Source organism: Culicoides brevitarsis, chromosome 1 (genome assembly GCF_036172545.1).
Source record: "Culicoides brevitarsis isolate CSIRO-B50_1 chromosome 1, AGI_CSIRO_Cbre_v1, whole genome shotgun sequence".
NCBI lineage: Eukaryota > Metazoa > Arthropoda > Insecta > Diptera > Ceratopogonidae > Culicoides > Culicoides brevitarsis.
This window is the reverse complement of record NC_087085.1, coordinates 9,489,086-9,508,931: the sequence shown is the minus strand read 5'-3', so window position 1 is coordinate 9,508,931 and position 19,846 is coordinate 9,489,086. Positions and strand designations below refer to the sequence as shown.

Sequence of the window (19,846 nt, the reverse complement as noted above, 5' to 3'; positions counted from 1 at the left end):
TAGAAATTGGTAAGGCAACAAATTTTTATGAATTACATTTTTAGTACGTTCTGTGCCCAATTTACGATTTTTTCTCTAATTTCTAATGAAAATATATGAAAATGTCATCGTCATTGTCGTTCATTTAAAATAAAAATTACATGAGTGAGGATCGAACTCACTTCTTTTCACTATTTGATGAAATGCTCTACCGAATAAGCTATCATGCAATTTAATTTTTTCGTGAACGTCAAAGGTTTTTGAACATTTTTGTTGAATTTTGAATTAAAATTGTTTGAAAAATGTCAAAATGATTGGTAAACGTCAGTCAGTTCGATTCCCGTATTTTAATCTAATATTTGTTACAAAATGACTACCTTTCCTGCATTTTTTTCGTATTTTTATGAAGTTACGAGTAATTTACGTTAATTTACAACACAAATATATCTTAAAATCTAACGTGCTACTAAAATTGTATTTTTTTAATGCAATAAATTGTCAATGTTTGACATCAGGACTTTCTCAACTATATTTAGCTATGAATTACATTCATGTCTCAAATTTATTTTAGAGCTTTATTTTATTTTTATTTTTTTAGGAGAGTAAGATTTGAATTTTAGATAAATTTTATACTAAAATATTTTTTTATTTATTTTACAGGTAATTTTTTTATATTTTATTTGATAATCAGAGAGATAAAGGGGATAAGTAAAAGGTATATTTTTTATGAATAAAATTGAATTAAATTATGAACAAAATTTAAAATTATTTAGAAAGAAGTTAAAACCTAAAAAATAACAAAAACAATAATTAATAATATTTTAACATTTTTTATAATTAAAATATTTTAAAGAAAAAAGGCACATATTCGAAAAATTAAAAGAAACAAATAAAAATTTAATAAAATAAAATTAAAAATTTAGATCATTTGAATTTTCAAGATAATTTTAATTATTTTTTTTACAAAAATTAATGTCAAAAATTAAAATGATCTCTTTAGAGGAAAAAATTAAAATAATAAACATAATAAAATTTAATAAATATTCGTCATTTTTAAGGAATTTAAATTAATTTTAAGTCAAAATCCTTAAAAATAAGTTTTTTCATTCGTTTTTATAAAAAAAAAAAATTAAAAAAAAAAAAAAATTTTAAAAAAAAATTTAAAAAATTACTTGTTGAATAAATTTACCCTTAATTTGTAAAAATTAATTACTTAAAAATGCATTTTTGCCTTCCTTGATGCTTTACAGCTCATTTAGACGAAATTTCTTTCATAAAATAATAATTTAAATTTTGTTCATAGCTTAATTCATGCAAAATCTTAACGATTTCCTACAAATTACATTTACAATATATAAACGGATAAACAGAGACACACACTTCAAACATTTTAAATGTGAGAGACTTATTTATTTTTCTACATAATAATATTTCTAATTATTTTTTGGGTTTCTTGAAACCTGAAATCTTCTACTTTTATATTTTCTACAATAAAAAAGGTACTATTTAGAAAAAAATTCATAACAAAAAATAAAATGGATGTTAAAGAAAAATAAAGCACGATTTTTGTTCAATAATTTTTTTAAATTAATAATTTTTCTCTATTTTTATATAAATTTTCTTTTTTTTAACCTAAAACTATTTTTTTCTCTTTCATTTCGTTCATTTAATATATTATATTTTATGAATATATTGTTCAGAGTCATGATCATGAAAACGTTTTTTCATGTAAATTTGTGTTTAGTTTCGAAAATTTTGACAATTGGTTTTCCTTTTCCGCAGATTGAATCGCTTTATTGATTCAATCTAAGGAAAACCATGTTCTATGAGTCTGGTTGCCTTTCTTCTATCGTGTAAATGGTGTTGCCGTAGCGCAAGAGTTCCGTTTGGCGTTGGTTGCTTCCATCGTGAGTTGTGATCATGCCAGATTCGAGTCCATCTTCCGTGCGGATTAATGTTGCCTGAAAATTTTTAATAATAATTTTTATTAAATTTAATTTAATTAATTATTAAATTTTAATTAATTTTTAATAAAATTAAATTAAATTTTAATTTAAAAAATTAATTATTATTTTAATTAATTAATTTTTAAAAAATTAATTTTTAATTAAATTAATTTACAAAATTAAATTAATTTTAAATTTAAATTAAATTAAATTAAATTAAAAATAAAATTAATTAATTTTATTTTTTTTTTAAATTTTAAAATTAATTTTTTAAATTATTAATTAATTAATTTTTTTAATTAATTTTTAATTTAATTTTTTTTTTAAATTATTTTTAGAAATGAAAAATTTTACCTGATTCAAGTTAGCCAGCGAAAGAGTTTGTCCTGAAAGTGTTTGTACGTGCGCAATCGAGAGAGAAGTTGTTCCATCGGCATTTTCGCTCATCACAACTTGTTGCGGTTGGCTCGTGACAACAGTTCCATCAGCAAGTTGATTTCCCGTTACCGTAACGATAGTTTGTCCTTGTCCCGATGTCGATGCTTCGCCAGTTTCCATTACCTCCTGCTTAATTTGTGCTGCTGCTGCTGCGGCGGCGGCTGCAGCTGCTTGTGCCTTCTTGCTCTTCTTCGTGCCTTGCTTCTTAAAGTGTCGCAATTCCAAATGACGTCTCAAATTACGCGATTGCCGAATAATTGCCGAACAAATGGGACACGTTGCTGGTTGTTCCGATTGACTTTTTGACTTGGTTTTGCCGCTTGGAGTTCCGCTCGTTGTGCTCGTTGTCGAAGTTTCCAATTTTCCGGGAGTGCCTGAAGGTTGTTGCGTGCCGCCGGGAGTTGTCGTGGGCGTTGCTGATGCATCAACTTTTTCCGTCTTGATTGTCGTGATGGGAATTCCGTTTTCCGAAGCAGATGCCGAGGTTGTTTGGACCGTTACGGTGTTGCCAGTTGTCATTGTTACAGTGCCGTCATCGAGTTTAGCCAATTTTGCGACAGGTTCTTGTTTTTTGGCGCGTGGTTTGCGTTTGCGTTGCGGTAAATATTGACTGATTTCATCCTTGGTAGCGACTTCCGGGAGATGGGCAATGTCTTCAATTACTTCAGCTTGGATCGTTTGGGTTGGGGCGGCTTGAACGGTGATTAATTGGTCGTCAGTCTATGGAAAAAAATATTAAATATTTGATTAAAATTTGCAAATTAAAAATATAATTTTAGTTAAAATAATTAATTTTTAAATAAAATAATTTTTAAAAAATAAAAATTTATTTTAATTATTTTCAGTGATTTTAATTAAAATTAATTATTTTAAAAACATAATTTTTAAAAACTTAGTTTTATATAATTTTGAATAAAAAAAAATTAAATTAAATTTTAAAAATAAAATATTAAAATAAAAAAAAAATTTCTAAATTTAAAATAAAATTAATAAAATTCTAATTTACTTTCCAATTTTTTTTTTACTAATTATTTAAAAATTATAAAAAAAAAAATTAAATAATTTTTTAAAAAAAATAATAAATTAATTTTCTTTAAAAATAAGTTTTAAATAAAATTAATTAAGTTAAGTTAATAAAATTAATTAACTTTTATGTCATTTAAATTTATTTAATTATTTTCTTTTTAATTTTTTAAATTGAAAAAATTATGAAAATTTTTAAAAATAATTAAGGAAAAAAAAAAAATAAAATAAAAAATTTTTTAAAAAATAATTTTTTAATTAAATTTAAATTTATTTATTAAAAAAATTTTAAAAAATTAATTTTTTTAAAAATTAAAAATAATTTATTTTTTTAAATTTTTTAAAAAAAAAAATAAATAAAAATTTTCAAAAAAATTTTTTTTTTTTGAAAAAATAATTTTTTTTAAATTAATTTTTTTCTTTTTTTAACGATTTTTCTCAAGAAAAAAAAATTAAAATAAATTTTAAAACAACTTTTAATAAAAATTTTTAATTCTTACAGTATAATGTTGTCCTCCAATGTCAACAACAGTCTTCATCTGATGCGGTTGAACAATCGGATGCAACTGAATCGACGTTGTCGTGTACGTATTGTCATCTTTTTGCGGTGCCTGCGGAGCCAAACCTTGAATGTTCAAGCAATGCGCTGCTTGCAACAACGACGGCAACTGCGAATGATCAACACTCACTTCGCCGCGATAAACAAACTCCAACAATGCCTCCAAATCGTTGGCATTCACGCCAGCCAACATGACAACTGGATGCTTGCATGGCGTATTCTGCAAAAAAAAAAAGAGAAAAATTTTATCAGTTGAATGAACTCGGAGGAGATTCCATCAGATGACGTCAGAGAATAAATAATGCGAGAAATCCCTCTTTTTTTATTTCATGAATGAATGAGAATTGAACAGCTGGATGAAATATACACGAAAAAAAAAACTATAAAAGCGGCGGGAGTATCTCCTACTCACGAGCAAGCGAAAGTACGAGAGAACTGGGCTTCATCCTCTTGCATTGCGAACGAGCCACTCTCACACCAGAAACGTGAGCAACAATAGTTTGTCTCAGAATTTAAAACAAGACAGATATCGAATTTACTCATTTCGCCGCAAGTACGAAGGAAAAACCAAAACAGAGCAATAATGAGATGAAATGTGAACACCTCAAATTTGCTCCCTTTTTTGCGTACGTTCTCATGTACTCAATTCCATCACGACGACGACAATCATATGTTCTTGAAAGTTGTTATTTGGCTGCACGTAACTCGCGCACGACACACAAAAAGAGCTATTTTCTCACTCTTACTCGCAAAATTCCACTCCGTAAAAATCTTTCGGACGGAAAAACAACAATTAAAGTTGAGTAAGGTTGAGATTTTGCTCAGGACCATCTCTCCAAATTTCATTAAATTTTATCCTTCGTTCGATCATTCATTCCTCGACTGTCGCTCCGATCGTACAAAAAAAAAACTTTGAAGCAAAAAAAAAGTGAATGTCGGGTCGTAAACTGAATAATTTGTGTATAATTTTCAGACACTTCAAACAATATTTAAATATGTGTAGAGAGGCACTTAATATGCCAGCCAAGCAGTGTGTGCTTCGTTCAGACATTTATTATTAATAGACGAGCGTGTTCAAAGTTTATATAGGGCGTGCCAAGTTTTTTGAAAGTTAACGGAGCCGAGCTACGTGCCAAAATACCGAAGTGAGACATTAATTAGACCGAAAGTGAGGAAGAAACAGGTGCAAATATTTTAGAAATTTGAGACGATGAAAGTTGATTTTAATCGATTTTTATAGAAATTTATTTGATTTTGAACAAAAAAAAAAAATTAAAAATTTTTAAAATAATTTTTTTTTTTAAATTGAATTTTGTCTAAAAAATTTAACTTCTTAAATTTTTTTCAAAATTTTCAGAATTTGAAATAAAAAATTTCTTACTTCTAGAAGAATTCTTTAAAATTAAATAAATAAACAAAAAAAATAAATTAAGTAAGAAAATTAAAATATTTTAAAAAAATAATAAATTAATTTTTATCAAAAATCTTTAAACAAAAATTTTTTTGAGCCAACTTTTTAAAATATTTTAATTTATTTTGTTTAAAATTTAATTTGAATTTTTAGACCAATTCACATAATAGTGTTCATATTTAGTACAAGAATTAAAGAAAAAATAAATAAAATTACTTATAAAATTTTTTGACAAAATTCAATAAATTTCTATTTTCTAAAATCTAATAAATTTAAAAAATTATTACTAAAAAATTGAAATTTTGAACAAAATATTTTTTTATAGAAGATTTTTTTAAAATTATTTAAAAAAAATAAAATATAAAAAAAATTAAATTTAGTAAAATATTAAAAATTTATTTAAAAATCAATATTTTTGAGCCAAATTTAAAAATATTTTAATTTATTTTATTTTAAATTTATTTAAATTTAATTTGAATTTTTAGATTAATTTAAAAAAATTTAAAGAAAAAATAAATAAAATTTCTTTTAAAATTTATGAAAAAATTTCTTAAATAAAAAATAAGAATTTAGAATATTATTACAAAAAAAATTGAATTTTGAACAAAACATGTAATTTTTTTTTTATAGAAAATTTTTCAATTAATTAAAAAAAAAACTAAAAATATAAATAAATTAAAAATATAAAATACGAGTTTCATACCGCATTTTTTCTTCGAAATGCGGTAAAAATTTTAGGTTTTCAGAATCATTAGATTTTTTTTTTAGAAAAAAAAAATTAATTTAATTTAAATTTTTTATTTAAAAAAAATATTTCAAGATCATAAAAAATTTTTAACTTTTATTATTTTTAACTTTTAATTAATTTTTTTTTTTTGAATTAAAATAATTAAAAAATTTTTAAAATTAATTTTCATTTTAAAATTTTCTGTTTTTGAATTATTTCAAATTTAAAAAAATAAAAAATTTCGATTAAAATCTTCAAAAGTAAAATTATTCAAAATTCTAATCAGACAAAAAAAAAATCCTTCCTCTCCCTCAAAAAATCGCGCTAAAAAATCTTGCACCAACCTACATATCTGAGCAATTCAATCTTTCAAAAGCAAAAAAAACGTCTTTCCATTTGCCAAGCAAAACAAAATAATAAATACAACAACAACAACGCTCACACACAAATCGACTGACGACGACGACTGCAGTAAACGAACGAACGAACGACAAATCGACAAAAAACAGAGAAACAAGAGTAAAGAGGGGGATATTTTTATAAATAAACACATTTCATTATATTCAGAGCTGAAACTCGTCGTACAGCGCGCTTTGCTCATGCTCGTTGTCTCTTCGGTAACGCGCTTACTTTATATGGGTTGCCATGATAGCGAGAACATAAAACTTTGAGTTCATAGAATTTTATGGAAAAAACGAAGAGACATGTGAAGCAATAATGCAAGAGTGTGTGAGTGTGTGTGTCGAAAAAGGGACTCGTTTCAACATAAATTTTGAGAATATGCTGGTTGCCGAAGAGGAATGGCATGAAAAAAGAGGAGATCGAGTGTGATGGTATGTTGTTGCGAGCGACGACGAAGAAGAGGGAAGATAAATTTTGTAGCCAGAGAAGGAGATGCGGATGGAAGAGAAGCAAAAAACATAATGATGAAAAATAGAGAATCCCATGTACGATCCGGAGCATGAAAAGGGAGATGATAAGAGTTTCTCCAGTGAGCGACGAAATTAATTTTTCAAACTAAAAAATTTCGAAAAATTAAATTTTTTTGTCTTGTACAAAAAAAATAATTTTTCGAAATTTTTGTTTGAAAAATTAACAACGCTATGGATAAAAATAGATTCTCCCGTCGTGTAATTTTCTCGTTCGTCTCGTAAAAATTTTTCTTCGTGTCAAAAGATTTGCTCTAAATTTCCATGATTATCAAAATCACCTTGATACACTTGAAGAAAATAAAAAATTACGAAACCGGCGCTAATCAATTGCTCTCCAACACCAATAAGCATATAACTGATAACATATTGCTCAACTTCACTTCACTTCTCTAAAAATACAACAAAACTCGAGTGAGATTGTACATATGCATGCATCTGTCTCATTTACGAGTTTTGTGTTTTGGATAAATGTGGCTCAGAACGTCGTCGCACAAAAGAGTGAGTTGCGAGTAAATGTAGCTAGCTGGCTAGAGAACAGCGAGAAGTTCAAAAGAGAAATATTTTTATCATCATCTGCTTTACCTCTTCTACGGCGCGCACGTGTTTTGTGCGAGAAACAACAACAACAGAGATTTAACGTCGTCGTCGTGCAATATATAAATTTATATCAGAGATTGTATTTTTTTTTTGTAGTTGAATGAAAACGGAAAAGAGAACCCAAATTGAACACAAAATTGAAGGTACTTTATCATTTTTCCATTCACGAGCGCAGAGTTGAATTCTTACGCTCAAAGTCTCCGTTGTCTCATTCGCGTGAGTATTTTTCGCGTCAATCTCTGTTTATTTACATCTGTGCCCTCCTGTTGATATTCTGTCCGGTTTCTTGCGTTTTTTGGAAGAATCAGCTCAGGAGCATTACATAACTTCGAGCTAATAAAATTTTAATCATGGCCGAATTGATAATAATAACGACGTTGTAGTGTCGCGCTGTCTTGGTATTAGTCAAATTTTTCACGTACACGAATCGAAATTCATCGAAAAAAAAAACAAGAAAATTGTATGCATGTGGCAGTTTTTTGGGGTATTTTTGACGATATTTAATAAGAAAGTCGATTTTTTTTTTTCGGTTATTGGCTAAAAAATTGGTTTCCATTACGTACCTTCAGCAAATCCAATAAAAATGGTGAAGCGGCGCACAACACAATTTTGTGTGCTGGAAAACTGCGTCCTCCAGCTGCTAATGTAACGTCGACGAGGTCACCGTGCACTCGTAGCAATTGTACGGCGGAGACGAGCGAGGTGCCGTAATCGCCCCATGTTAGGGAGTAAATACTGCTGTGCAGCGCTGACATTTCGGCTTCCGAAAAAATCGCCAGAAATTTATTTTTTTTTCTTTACTTTTATATAATAAACGAGTCTCTATACGAAAAAATTTATTTTTTTTTTATTATTAAAGAAGTGTATATGTGCCTGCTTACACACACAACACAACACTTGTGTCTATATATAAACTTTTTTCACTTGAAACAACGCCTTAATTTTTGTTCCATTTGCGTTATTTTGCAGGAAAATGTGTCGAAAAAGCTGAAAAATCCCTTTGATTTTGTGCTTGTTATTGTTTTGCAACAGTGCACTACGGATCCAGCAAAGAGTAGCTACTCTGGAGTTTTTTGTACAAAATTGAGCACACACTACTAATTTTTTATTATATCTTCTTCTGAGACTCTTTTTTTACACCGTAGCATATGAATGAAATCTAGAAATTGAGACGAACATCGAGAATTTCACTAAATTTCAGTTCGCTCGTTGTTCGTGTCGACGTGTATAATACTCTTTTTCTCCTATCGCAATTGTCATATAGCGTTGTATTGGGTGTGTGTGTAGGTAACTATCTACGTCGTCTGTGCGTAGATACAGAGGTACGCTCACTCACTCGATTTTTCGATTGCCAGAGACTATTTTCTCACTCAAAATTCCCTCAAAAATCCGAGAAAGTTTCGGAGATTTTCAGGAAATTCTTGTAAAGCACTGCTTGACGCGCGAAAATTTACGTGAAATTTGAATTTATTTGCGGGAAGGACGCCGTCAAATTATTTTTCAACGCGTTTTTATTCACCAGAACGTCTATATCGAACAGTTTTTTTTCACTACAATTGCTCAGTGCACATACGCAAAGCGCTGTGAGATAGTGTTAAGTCGTGACTTAAGGCGACGTAAGGGAAACCCATTTGGTAATTCAGTGTGAAAACCCAATGCGCATTTAATTTGAGTTTTTAAGATGTTCTTTTGTTAAAATGCTCTGATGAGGAGTCTTTGGCGTCTGTCTGTTACTCTAATTGAATATATTTAATTTGATCATTTATTATTTTATGATTAAAATAAACTAAAATTAAAAAAAAAATTAAATGAACGATTAATATTTTAATTGATTTTTTTTGTGTTCTTTTACATTATTCACATGACATACGAAATTATACTTTTTATAATAACTAACTTTCTTCTGCATTAAAAGTATAGATGTTTCTTTTTTTTATGAAGATTCGACTAATTTATTAAGTATATTTTGAATGATATGAATTATGACTCGACTTTCTTAAAATCGTTTTAGAAGTTTTTTCAATTGAGTATATTCCTTTTGTATTTTCTACACATTCCATGATGCTTCTTTTAACAATCATAAGAAAAGAATTTAATAGAGTAGTCCTTCTCATAATACCGGAGGCTATCCCACATACAGAAGTAACATGGGTATTTTATGTTTCCCAAAATGATAAAAATAATGATTAAAATTGTTAAAATTTTTTGGTTTGACTACCTTTTTCTTTTTGATTTAGTTTTGCTAGTTTTGAAATATTGAATTTTGTTGAGTGCTCTTTATATTAAATAACATTTTGATATTTCATTTAATTGCCAAAGATAAAATTTCTTTCAAACGATTTGACAATTCCATACCATTTACTTTAAAGGCTCACGTTTCATATTTTGTCAATTCATTAGATATTATTTTGTTTCATTGTGTTAAGTATCTTTTATGTTATCGCACTTTGTTTTTGAACTTTCAATTTTTTTCGAAAATTATTTTATGATCTAAAAAATGAAAATAAATCTAAATATAATTTTTCAAATAAAATTATTTAAATATCATAAATTTGCATACTTACCTTAGATTTTTGTATTTTGTAATATTAAAGAATTTATTGAAAGCAGCTTTGAGTTGTAAAATGATTAAAAATAATAAATTAGAGACCTTCTGATAAATTTTTATCCATTTGGAGCAAGATTTGACAAAAATTGCTTTGACACAGTTTTTGATTTAGTTTTGCTCCTGACTTAGTTTTCAAATCAAAACTATGTCAAAGAAAAAATTTTTTTTCAGTTTTAATTTTTTGGCAATTTTGAGTTGAAAAATGAATAAAAATGATAAATTATAGCCCAAATGAAAATTTAAATGAGATTTTTTTATAAAAATTTGAAACAAAAAGCGCTCACATCAAATCTTGCAAAACGTCAAGTTTCAGTATTTTTGTTATTGTTGTTCTTCTGATAAAGTCTCCAAATTAAGAAGACAAATTCCGTGCACTTTTCGCTCACTTCAACTCCTCTCGAGACATTTCAATCAAAGGCATTTACGATGCAAGGCGTCATCAATAATATTAAGAGTGTCGGGCTTGGCGTTGCCGAGTATTTGACTCCAGTTTTATCGGTAAGATTTCTCTTCTTCCTTTGTCTCGTCGCATTGCAATGAATTTCACACGAACCCTTTCAGGAATCAAAATTTCGCGAAACAGGAGTTCTAACGCCGGAAGAATTTGTCGCTGCAGGCGATCATCTTGTCCATACATGCCCAACGTGGTCTTGGTGCAGCGGAGACGAGTCAAAGATAAAGTCATACTTACCCAAAGATAAGCAATTCTTGATAACGCGAAATGTCCCGTGTTACCGTCGTTGCAAACAAATGGAGTACAATGGCGAGGAGAAGCTCGTCGAGGGCGATGCTGATGGCATGGGCGAATGGGTTGAGACATATAACGACGATGAGGCGCAAGTGAACGAAGTCGAGGAAAAAGTGTACGAAATGACGCTGGACAGCAGTAAAATTGACGAAATCCAGGGAACATCGAGTAATGACGCTGCAACAACTTCCGCTGCGAACGAAGATGATGACGAAGAAGCTCTTGACATGGAAGATTACATTGACAGCGGCTTAATTGACGAAGTTGATCCGAGTGCGGTAGTTGTGCCGCAACAACCGGAAAGTAGTAAAGCCAGTAAAACGCCCGAGACGGAACAAGACTCTATTTTGCGTACGAGAACGTATGATCTTCACATCACCTATGACAAATATTACCAAACGCCGCGACTTTGGGTCGTTGGCTACGATGAAAATCGCAAAAAACTCAGTGTCGATCAAATGTACGAAGATGTTAGTCAAGATCATGCCAAGAAAACAGTTACCATGGAAACGCATCCTCATCTTCCGGGAGGACCAATGGCTTCGGTGCATCCGTGCAAACACGCCGACATCATGAAAAAAATTATTTCAACCATGGAAGAGGCGGGCAAAGAGCTGGGCGTGCACTTTTATCTCATCATCTTCCTAAAATTCGTATCCACAGTCATCCCAACCATCGAGTACGACTTCACACAGAACTTTGAAATGTAAGAAAATGACAAAAGTGACATAATTCGATATTATTATCCATAAAAAAATGCTTTGCTTCTTCTTTTTAATGGTGAAAAGCAACTATCGCGCCTAAAAATTGTGAAAATAAAAAATATATATCTCGTGAAATCACGTTTTGAAACATTTTGAGAAAAAATCCGTTAAAGTTTGGTATAAATGGGGTCGAACGCCTGCCAAACTGTGATCTTCATCAGGATAACTCTAAAAAAAATTAAAAAATCATGAAAATCCTTAAAAATTATGAAAAAAAATTTTTTTTTTACCATTTGCTTGAATCGAATGTTACTTTTTTCCAATTTTCGTACAAGAGCCATCGATTGTTGTAAATGAACATTATCATCTAACGTCCCATGGATCATCAGATAATCTTTTCCTTTGAAGCCGTCAATTTTGGTGCTGAGTCGAGCATTGAGATATCCTTTCAAATTGTTTTCAGGAAGGTCCATATAGCGTTCAGTATATATCGAATCTAAAAAAAATCAAATTTTAATGAAATTTCAACAGAAAAATACAAAAAACGTTAAAATTTCTTACCGTAAAACATCCAATCAGTAACTGGAGCAACACTTGCAGCACATTTAAAAATACCTTGATCGTCTTTGGTTAAAGCCATTGCAGATACGTAACCTCCGTAACTCCATCCCCAAATTCCGATGCGATTTTTATCGATATATGGGAGTTTTTGGGCGAGTTTTCTATGGATTTTAATGAAAAATGTCAAAAAAAATATTTAAATTTTTTTTTTTGAAATCTTACCTTGCAGTATGAATTTGATCCTCAACTTCAACCGTTCCAAGCTTCTTATAAACCCTTTGAAGTATTTCATCGCCTCTTAAACCGGATCCTCGTCCATCAATTCTCGCATAAATGATCGATAAATTGCTCACCAAATAACTTCCCCAATCAAGATTGAATTTTTTCGTCACTGAAGCGTAATTTGGTCCTCCATAGACATCAACTAACATCGGATACTTCAATTTTCCCGATCGATCGATGTCATGAGGGACTTGTAGCATAACTTTTGCTGTAAAGTTCTCTCCTGTGATCGGAATTTCGTGAAATTCAGTTGATGGGATTGATTTTTCCAACAAAATTGGCTCCAAATGTGAATTTTCCTGCCAATTTTTGACTTTTTGAAGTTTAATTAAACCTGTTGTGTCATTCAAAGTCCATGAAAATAAATAATCGCGAGGTAAATGAGGACCTTTGAACGAAAGAATCATCAGAGAACCATCTTCGTTGAATTCAGCATCGAAATATTGTTGAAGTTTGAAGTTAAAATCAGATGTGAGTGAACAAGTGAGACATTGGGGATGACTTCCAGGTTCAGCTTTGATGGCGAAAATGTGTTGAGATTCCGTACTTGTCTCCATATTCGCTGTGTAAAAGATAAAATTTGAATTTCCGTGCCATTTTAGGATTTTTGTGACGACGAAATGACCATGAGTTAAAGCTACTTGTTTGTTCATGACAGTTGAAATTAACGTTAAATGCCGAAATCCGAGCTGGGAAGCAATTAAAACTAATTCTGTTCCATTTTTGTTGAATAATGGCGGCGAAAAGAGATCCAACCATCCTTTGTCGTTCGTGAGTTTGGCAATATCTAAACATTCATTACTCGTAACGTCACATTTTCTGATAATTCCAACATTTTGTATCCGATTCATCCAAATGCTGATGAGAATTTCATTTGAAGCCCAAGCAACTGTCGCCAAAATATTTTCTTTTGCAAGTTCTTCGGGAACTGCGATTTCAGTCTTTTGTTGGGGATTTTCTAAATTCACCAAAATTAAAGTTGCTCGAGGATTTTCCACGCCAGCTTTCGGATAATGAATGTACCTTCTTGTCGGATACTGATGTTCCATATCGTCTTCAGGATGACCATAAATCGGAAGATCCACTGAAGGAACCATACTTTCGTTGAATTTTACGAAAGAAATGAATTTTCCATTTGGATTGAACCACACAGCCTCGCTCGATAACAAAACCTCTTCTTCATAAACCCAATCAGAGATGGCGTTGAAGATATCGGGCGAGCCATCGAAGGTAATTCTCGTTTCAGGAGCATCAGGAGATGTTTTGTAGTATAAATCGTAGTTGTAATTGATGAGAATGGCGTTTGAAGTAGGACTCCATTTCGCTAAGAGGAGAGAATGTTGAATGTTGTTGATGAGAAGTGGTTGAACGAGATTCGTTTCGAGGTTGAGAACGTCATAGATGGCGCTGTAACTGCGACGGAAGCGTTTTTTGATGTTACGAGCGATGAGGAGGTATTTTCCGTCGTGAGAAAGGCTGAAATGGACTCCTTCGTTTAAGGGGGAACGATCACGTGGAACGAGAATGGTTGTTTTTTTGCTCTGGATGTTGTATAAAAGGACGTTTGCCTGAAATTATAAAAAAAAATAATTTTTTTGAGAGCAAATATTTATCTAAGGTACGTAAAATTATTAAAAATTTCGATTTTGTAGTTTTTTTAAGCTCTTAAAAATATCGGATTTCAATAAATTTTTTTATTAATTTTTTTAAAGTTAATATTAAATTTAAATATATTTAATTTAATTTTATAATTAATTAATTTTTTTAATGAATTTTTTTTTTTGATATTTTACTCTAAAATTAAAAAATTAAATTTTACTCGAAATTTTTAAATTTTTCCTTAAAAATTATTAAAAAATAATTATTTTTTTTTAATTAAATTATAATTCGAATTTAATTTTTTTTAAAAATTCATCAAAAACCTAAAAAAAAAATTTATTTAAGATTGAAATTAATTAAATTAATAAATTATTACTTTTTTTAAAAAATTTAAAAAATTATTTGAAAAAAAATTTGAAAAAAATTGTAAACGAAAAATTTTTTTTTTAATAAATTTTTTTTTTAATTTTAAATTAATTATTTTTTTAAGAAATTATTATTATTTTTTTTTTAATAATAAATTAATTTAATTTTAATTAAAATATTTTTTAAAAAATAAAAAAAAAATGTAATAAAAATTTTAATAAAAAATTTTTTTTTATTTTAAATTTTTAATAATTTTTAATAGAGAATTATTTTTTTTTTACAAAATTTAAAACTTTTCTTAAATTATTTGAATAAAATGATGTTAACGACAAATTTTAATATTTTTAAAAATATTTTGCCCAAAAATGTGCCAAAATTTAAAAATTTTTCTTACATTTGAATTTTCATTAAAACTGAGAATTTTCAAAAAATCTACTCAAAAATCCAAATTTGAATAGAAAATCGAAAATAACTTTATTATTTTTAATTCCTCAATAAATTAAATTAAAATTTAAAAAAAAACTTACATGCCGATCCCGATAAATAATTCTGTCATTTCCCTCCCATGTCCCATTAAATCCATGAGCAAAAGTATCTCCTCTCAATACTTCCTCCAACGTAATTGCCGGCTTCTTATCTCCATTTCTCACGTAATTCACTTCATCTGATACTGTCGATGCTGTTAACGACGACGAAGACGATCTCAGCTGCTTCACACTAAAAACTATGACTAAAAAGGCAAGTACACTGATAACTCCGACAAAGGCGCACTTTTGTACTGGTTGGGTGTCTTTACAGTCGTTTTTACAACTCCTACTCTGCAAAAAAAAAAAACAAATAGAGAAACGAAATTTACTCTTCGAGTGCGAGCCAATGTGAGAATTGTTGAGAATGTCTCTTGGACAAACAAAAGCAGCAACAAGTGGTTCAGATGTTCTGATTCTTTTTGCACGCGCCGCGCGACGTACGGAAAAAGTCTCATCTCTCTCCTCTCACCTCTTTAAAATAATTTTCGTAATTGTCTACTATCACAGTGCTGTTTGTAGTTTTCTCCAGAATATCGACACTCGAATCACTTTCGTACGTAATTCCGCGCCCGTCTCTGTTGACTCGTTCATCATCGCTCGAATCGTCGTAAATATACTCAATTTCCTCTTCCTTCTGGTCAATTTCAACCGACATCTGAGGGTAATCCTCGTCGATTTGGGCTAACACTTGATACGACATTTTTTTTTTTGACTTAACTTAACACTAACATTGTTAAAATTTTTTTTTTTTTTGGTTGTACGTGAATTTCGTAGAAAGTAAACCAAAACAATGAATGAACACAAATACACGAAAAATTTTTGTGAGTATTGTATTCAAAGGCTTTCACTTTTAAAAATTTGTTTTGATTTTTTTTTTTCAATTTTTTGCTTTAAAATGTCTCTTAAAAATTTTATTTTTATATTTTTTTAGAATTTTTTTTAAATTTTAGTCGTAAAATAATTTCTTGAAGGCACATTAATTAATTGAACATCGAACGAGAAAAATTTCAACTGAATGTCGGTCGAATGTCTCAACAACTGAGCTCATTGTTGTTAAAATACTCACTCGTACTGCCTCTGCAAAGTAACTTTTGTGTACCAATACAGAGATATTTACACAAAAAAATTATAATAAAATATAGGTAAATATGGAAATTCATTTGTGAATGGAATAACGTGCATTGTTTGCTGTAGTAAATTTTTGTTGTTGTTTAATTGTGTTTACTTGCGAGTACGAGACAGCAGCAGGAGTTTGCTCTCAGTAAATAAAGAATAAATTTGTTGTTGCTTGTTTCTGTGGAGTGGAATGGTGCAATTTTGTAATTTTTTATTTTAATTAAAATTTAATAAAAATTATTATTAAAAAAAATTAAATAAATAAATTTTGTTAAAATTAATTAAATTAATAAAAATTAATTAAAATTAATTAAATAATTAAATTTAAAACACACATTTTCGAATTAACAAAAAAATAATAATTGTTGCAATTAAAATTAAAAATTAATTAATTTTTTAATATTTTTTTTAAAATTTTGTCAATTAATTTTTTTAAATTAATATTTTAATTTTAATTTTTTTAATATAAATTTTTATGTTTTTTTCAAGACTTAAAATGAGTCATGAAATTCACAAGTTTATTGTCAAAACAATCACTTGTTATACATTTTGAACTGGATTTGAGGAAAAAAAAACTTGTTTTTGTTGCTTTTTTATATGTTATTTGACCGTAGATTTTTTATTTAAAGTATTAGAGGAGAAATAAAATTAAAGTGTATTTTTATAAATTTTTTTCTTAATTTTAAAGAATAAAATATTTCACATTGAGAATAGACTAAAAATTTTAAAAAATAGTTTTAATTTTAAACAAATTTTTTTTTTAAATAAAATTTTATTATTTTAAGTTTGATTTTCTTTGCTTTATTTCAAAAATCAAATAAAATATTTTTTTAAAACAATTAAAAATTTAATTTTTTAAAAAACAATTGAAATTAAAATATGAATTCAAATCATCTTCAGAATGACTTTTTATTCAGTTTCAAGCTTAAAATTGCTCAAAAATTGACTTGCAATATTTATCACGATTTTTATTCAGCATGAGAAATAATCGTGAAAATTTTTATTTGTTTGAAAATTGAGAAAATATGAATGGAAATCATCTTCAAAAATTCGAATGAAATAATAAAAAATATTAAATTTATTTACAATTTATAATTTTTTTTCTAAATTTTTTTTTATATTAAATTTATTATTTTTTTTTATTTAATTAAATTTTTATTTTAAATAAACAAATATTTAATAATTTTTGTAAAACGATTCTACTAAATTAAAAATTTATTGCAGAGAAAATTTTTAAAAAATAAAATTAGGTACAAAATTTTATTTTTATGCGAAAAAAAAAATTTGAAAAAATTAAATCGACCAACGAGTAGCATTTTCTTAATATTTTAACGAAAACGCTCTTCAAATATCATCAAATAAGATATTTGCATAAGTTAGAAGAATTATCGTATTAATTCTATTTTTACATTTTCGGTGCAAGGCACAAACGCAAAAAATTTGATCTCATATTTAATCCAGTTTTAACTGCCAAAGTTCATTCTGGAGGAAACGTCTGGTCAATTTAATTTTTTACTTCTTATCTTTTATTTATTTTTCACGACTAATGAATTTTTATTACCTTTACAGCAGATTTTTTAAAAAAGCCTTTGAATTTTATGGATTCATACATGACTTTCAATCAGGAAACCACAAAAGTCAAACTTATAAAAAAATGATAAATAGAGAACAGAACTTGCTTATCGAAAACTGGTTTAAAAATAAAAAAAAATCTAATTTTATTTACGTTTTTAAGAGCCTTTCACATAAAAAAAAGTTTGTTTTCTTCATTAACGCTTAGATTTTGCTCCATCACGTGATAGAAAATTCCCCATTTTTTTCCTAAAAACGCAAAAATTAGTTTTATAACATCTTTGACCTTTCCAGAAGATGATCGCCGGCGTTCTAATGTTGTTTATATTTTTATTTCTCTTCCTCTTCTTCGCGTGTTCTTCTATCCTTTCGACTTAATTTTAATTTCAAGTTTATCGCAGCGTCATTTGGCGTCACAAAAAATTTTTTTTCGGCAAATTCTGAATTTTTATTGAACTCTATTGGCTGAGCAGTAGCAAAAAAACGAGTTTGAACCTGAAACATTAGTTGCATATTGAATTGATTAAGAATCTTCTTGTTTTTTTGCGTGAAAAAGTATAAAAGGCACACGAATATTCCTTTGAAGAGTCAGTTGGATTAAAGTTTTTTCGTGTTAAACATATTTTTGAGGATTTTTTAAAAGATGAAGTTGTTAATATTGTTGTTAGCTGTCACAACATGGGCAAATGCAACAATTTTGCCCGCGAACGAGAACATGATTTATTTCCAATTCGATAAACCTGCACGAAATATGTTCGAACTTCAACGCCAATCCAAGATAATTGAGACGCTGATGCCTCAAATCGAGAAAATTCTGCCAAAAATCATGGAAAAACCGGCAGAAACACTCGCACCGCCTCCAATGATGCCCAAAAAGACCATCATGAAGGACCAAGTTTTCATGCAAGGCATTCCGATGATCTTGGAAATGGTTGAAAAACGTAAAATTCCGTCGTCGCCAGCAACTCCCCCGCCAACGATGATGATGAATCCGATGCCAGCGATGCCGAAACCCTTTTTGGAGCCTCCTCATTTCTACTCGAAACAAGAAATGGCTCCGAATCACTTCCAAAATCGCATGCCGATGCAACCGATGATGCAACAACCGATTAATCATCATGCCAATTACTTCCCAATGCGCGAATTTAACCATCCTCCGCAAATGTTGATGAATAATATGGCAATGATGTCTCAAATGCCGCATTTCCAACAACCTTTTAATCCGTATGAACGTCATTTTAATCCTTATCATCCGGAGCCAATGATGAGACATTATCCAGTTTATCCAGACTTCCATCCTCCGCAACGATTCAATCCGTTTTGGGAAAATTATCATCAACGCATGATGCCTTTTTATGAACAACAACAAATGATGGGTCCTCAACCTTATTATTGGTGAATTTAGATATTTTATTAAGTACCTACAAAAAAAATAATAAAAATAAATAAAAAAATAATTAAAAAGTGAAAAAATAATATTAAAAGTTGAATAAAAATGTGATTTGAAGAGATTTATGGAACATTAAAAATTAAGGAAAAATCCAATATTGATAAAAAAAAATAAAAATAAATTTTAATAAGAAAATTTTATTTTTTTTCTTTAAAAATTTCAATATGAATTTTTAATTTTTTTAAATAAGTGAAAATAATTAATTTTAGGTAAATTTTTTTTTAAATTGTAATATAATTTTTCATGGAAACAATATAAATTTGGAACAAATTTAAAATGCATCAAAAAATATTTTTTTTGTAAAGAAAAAGTAAGAAATCAATAATTTTCAATTTTTCTAAAATAATTTTAATTTTTATTAAAACATTTGAAATAAAAATATATTAAAAAATATTGAAAAATTAAAAAAAAAAAATTAAAAATTTTATTAAAATTTTTAATCATTTTATAACTCAAAACTGCTAAAAAATTGAAACTGAAAAAAAATTTTTTTTTTGACATAGTTTTTTTTAAAAACTAAATCAAGAGCAAAAAAACTGTGTCAAAAACTGTGTCAAAGCTAATTTTGTCAAATCTTGCTCCAAATGGATTGAAATTTGTCAGAGGGCTCTAATTTATCATTTTTAATCATTTTATAACTCAAAACTGCCAAAAAATTGAAACTGAAAAAATTTTTTTTCTTTGACATAGTTTTGTTTTAA

General features: G+C 28.4%; 3 protein-coding genes across 3 annotated transcripts; 1 reads left to right on the top strand and 2 right to left on the bottom strand.

The window, feature by feature from the left end:
- Positions 1-1,497: 1,497 nt before the first annotated feature.
- On the bottom strand, positions 1,498-8,367 carry LOC134828529 (transcription activator GAGA). The gene is made up of 4 exons (XM_063841511.1): positions 8,176-8,367; positions 3,887-4,165; positions 2,280-3,083; positions 1,498-1,940 (listed from the first exon to the last, which is right to left on the bottom strand). Exons 1-4 carry the CDS (start codon positions 8,365-8,367, stop codon positions 1,803-1,805), a joined length of 1,413 nt encoding a protein of 470 aa, XP_063697581.1. The 3' UTR covers positions 1,498-1,802.
- Positions 8,368-10,551: 2,184 nt separating this feature from the next.
- Positions 10,552-11,683, top strand: LOC134838513 (ubiquitin-like-conjugating enzyme ATG3). Its single transcript, XM_063854057.1, has 2 exons — positions 10,552-10,718; positions 10,782-11,683. The coding sequence occupies exons 1-2, from the start codon at positions 10,647-10,649 to the stop codon at positions 11,676-11,678; spliced, it is 969 nt and encodes a 322-aa protein (XP_063710127.1). The 5' UTR covers positions 10,552-10,646; the 3' UTR covers positions 11,679-11,683.
- A 16-nt stretch (positions 11,684-11,699) lies between these two features.
- LOC134837231 (venom dipeptidyl peptidase 4-like) lies at positions 11,700-15,707 on the bottom strand. The gene is made up of 6 exons (XM_063852600.1): positions 15,477-15,707; positions 15,008-15,298; positions 12,456-14,083; positions 12,234-12,394; positions 11,963-12,168; positions 11,700-11,900 (listed from the first exon to the last, which is right to left on the bottom strand). Exons 1-6 carry the CDS (start codon positions 15,705-15,707, stop codon positions 11,808-11,810), a joined length of 2,610 nt encoding a protein of 869 aa, XP_063708670.1. The 3' UTR covers positions 11,700-11,807.
- Between the last annotated feature and the right edge of the window lie 4,139 nt (positions 15,708-19,846).